The sequence below is a fragment of the Sinocyclocheilus grahami genome, unplaced genomic scaffold (assembly GCF_001515645.1).
Source record: "Sinocyclocheilus grahami isolate Dianchi unplaced genomic scaffold, SAMN03320097.WGS_v1.1 scaffold281.1, whole genome shotgun sequence".
Classification (NCBI taxonomy): domain Eukaryota; kingdom Metazoa; phylum Chordata; class Actinopteri; order Cypriniformes; family Cyprinidae; genus Sinocyclocheilus; species Sinocyclocheilus grahami.
The window spans coordinates 2041528-2044002 of record NW_015505460.1 but is presented as its reverse complement, the minus strand read 5'-3'; the positions used below and the strand labels follow the sequence as shown (position 1 = coordinate 2044002).

The following is a 2475-nucleotide window of genomic DNA, read 5'->3' as shown; positions in this document are numbered from 1 at the left end:
CCCCAGCGACTCAACACTGCTTTTGTGCTCCAGGGTCACATATAGTAACGAAATGTTTTTTTTGTTTACCTTGAGTAAACATTTGACTTCCATATGATAAGTAATTTAGCTTTTGTTTATGGTGAAATAAATAAATAAATATATATTGTATATTGCAATAAATAAATAAATATATATTGCTGTATCTAAAGAAAATAAATTAAGTTTATGGTTAAACTTAAAGAGCTTTAAAAGTTAAAACTTAAAAGTTTTTATTTTATTTATTTATTTATTTTTGAAGTTGGTCCAAAGTATGCTTCTTTTCAGTGTGTACACTGAAAAATATGATCGTGAATTTAACGGTAAAAAACTGTAAAAATGTTACAGTAAAAACCAGCAGAACTTCACTATCAGCTCATCGTTCTGTTTGACTGTGTGGTGATCTGCTCCTGTTTGCTCTCGCTCATCCTCTGCACACGCTCAGTCTACAACGGCATGCTCTTGCAGTTTGTAAGTCTGATATGGCCGTCTCATTAAAGGGATAGTTCACCCAAAAATGAAAATTTGCTGTTAATTTAGTGTTCAGTTTCTTGCGCAGACCAATCGTTTCACTTCATAAGACTGCACTGTAAAAAATGACCATGAATTTAACGGTAAAAGACAGTAAAAATGTTACAGTAAAAACCTGTTAAATGGTTAACGGTAAGTTCCCGTATTAAATACGGTGAAAAACTGTGTTGGACATTACATGTAAATTTGCGGTAGTATACCGTTTTTGGAAGTGAAAAAGACCGTATAATTTACAGTGAATAACCGTAAATTGACATTCCCAGAATTCCCTGCGTTACATTTGTTAAATGAATGTTTATTGCATTATTTCAGTTTCATGTGTGTTACCGTGATGGTGTTTAGTGTTTGTGTGAATGACACGCTGTGCATCTTCTATATATGTTATTATTTAAAAGCTGCTTGTGATGGGCTTTGGTTCATCATGTGACTTTCTCATCACCTCCTGCATTTGGTGGTTATCAGTGTATTACAAAGATACAAAACAGATTTCAGTACTTCAATAGGTTGGTACATTAACATTATATCAGTTAATGAAATTACGGTATTAGTACGGTTAGTAAAACCTAAAATGTTGCTACCGTATTTTTTATGGTAAAATTCCGGCAACCACAGCTGCCGTTTTTTTACCGTAAATATGACAGAATTTTTTTTTACAGTGTAATCCAAAGCACTTACCCTATTGATTATGTACAGGATGTGGTCATGAACCTCGTGTCTTGTGTACAAGGCATAATCTTGATTTCTGTCCTGGTAATTTTTCAGGAAAAGATGTTTGAAGGCGATGATATTTTCCTCTTTGAAGGTGACCGTCATCTCATTGCTCAATCCAAAAGAAACTAACTGTGGAACAAATACGACACGCACGCAGATCATAATCAATTTGATAAACAATATCATCAAGAACAGCTTATCTAGACTAACAGTAAATGAAGTGTGAAATTGAGCTTTGAAATAAGACACATGGTCACAGTCATATTTCCAGTTTTACGAAACAATTGAAATCTAAGGATGGTGAGACGCATGAGAAACTAGCCTACTACATATTAAATGTAATGCACTCTGAAAATGAAAGGATTTTCATTGATTATTGAATTAATCTGTGTAACTTAATAGGTTCTCCTGATGTGGCAGGCTACAGCTAACAGACTACTAAAAACTGATTACTTAAGAGTAAATATTTAGAATACCGTGGATTTCAGCATTAAACTAACTTATATTGATTATTCAAAAGGCAGTAGTTCTGGAGTAAATCCCATACCTGGAAGGTAATTATGACAATCTTGAGTATCTGCAGCATCATTTTCCACGGCTTACGACCTCTGGCTCTGTACTTCTGGCATGGACTCATGAAGAAATATTTCAGTTTTCTCCTGAAGTTTTCCACATACTGAGGGTCCACCTGGGATTTAGTTGTTCTGTGGCATGCCGGGTGATTATTTGGACCACCAGACACAAAATGCTCTCCGTCAGACATTGTGCCAGCTCACTCTGAAATCAGGACGACGGACTGACTCGACACTTAACACACAGTTTTTTTTTTTGAGGAACTGAAGCTGTTGTCTCGCAGTTTTCAAACTGGTAGAACCAGAGCTCGTCTTCAAGTTGAAGTGCTGCTAAAAGGTCTATCAGATCATTTCACATTTTTGCCGCGCATCAGATAATATGCAGATAAAACATTTCTGAGCAGGTTGTGCAGCATTCACTTCATTTGTCTGCCACCACTTGTGGGTGTGGATGTAAAAATATAAAAAATAAGAAAATGCTGCAGCAACTAGCCTACATGAAGTCTCATCTTTAAATGAGAGGTAAATAATTCTCTTTAACATATTTGTAACACATTTTGTAATAGTGAGTGGAGTCAACCAAGCTGCGAAAAGGGCGTTCACACTTGAAATATAAACCTGGGTTATCTTGCCTCATGTTTCA

General features: G+C 35.5%; 1 protein-coding gene across 1 annotated transcript in view; it reads right to left on the bottom strand.

Annotated features, from left to right (window-relative positions):
- mcoln3a (mucolipin TRP cation channel 3a) overlaps positions 1-2023 on the bottom strand; it is a gene marked incomplete at its 3' end in the record, with an annotated part of 4279 nt that extends 2256 nt beyond the window's left edge. Inside the window, exons 1-2 of the mRNA XM_016292199.1 lie at positions 1808-2023; positions 1225-1389 (exon numbers count right to left, since the gene is read on the bottom strand). Coding sequence (XP_016147685.1) covers positions 1225-1389; positions 1808-2023 — 381 coding nt within the window. The remainder of the gene's footprint in view (positions 1-1224; positions 1390-1807) is intronic.
- Between the last annotated feature and the right edge of the window lie 452 nt (positions 2024-2475).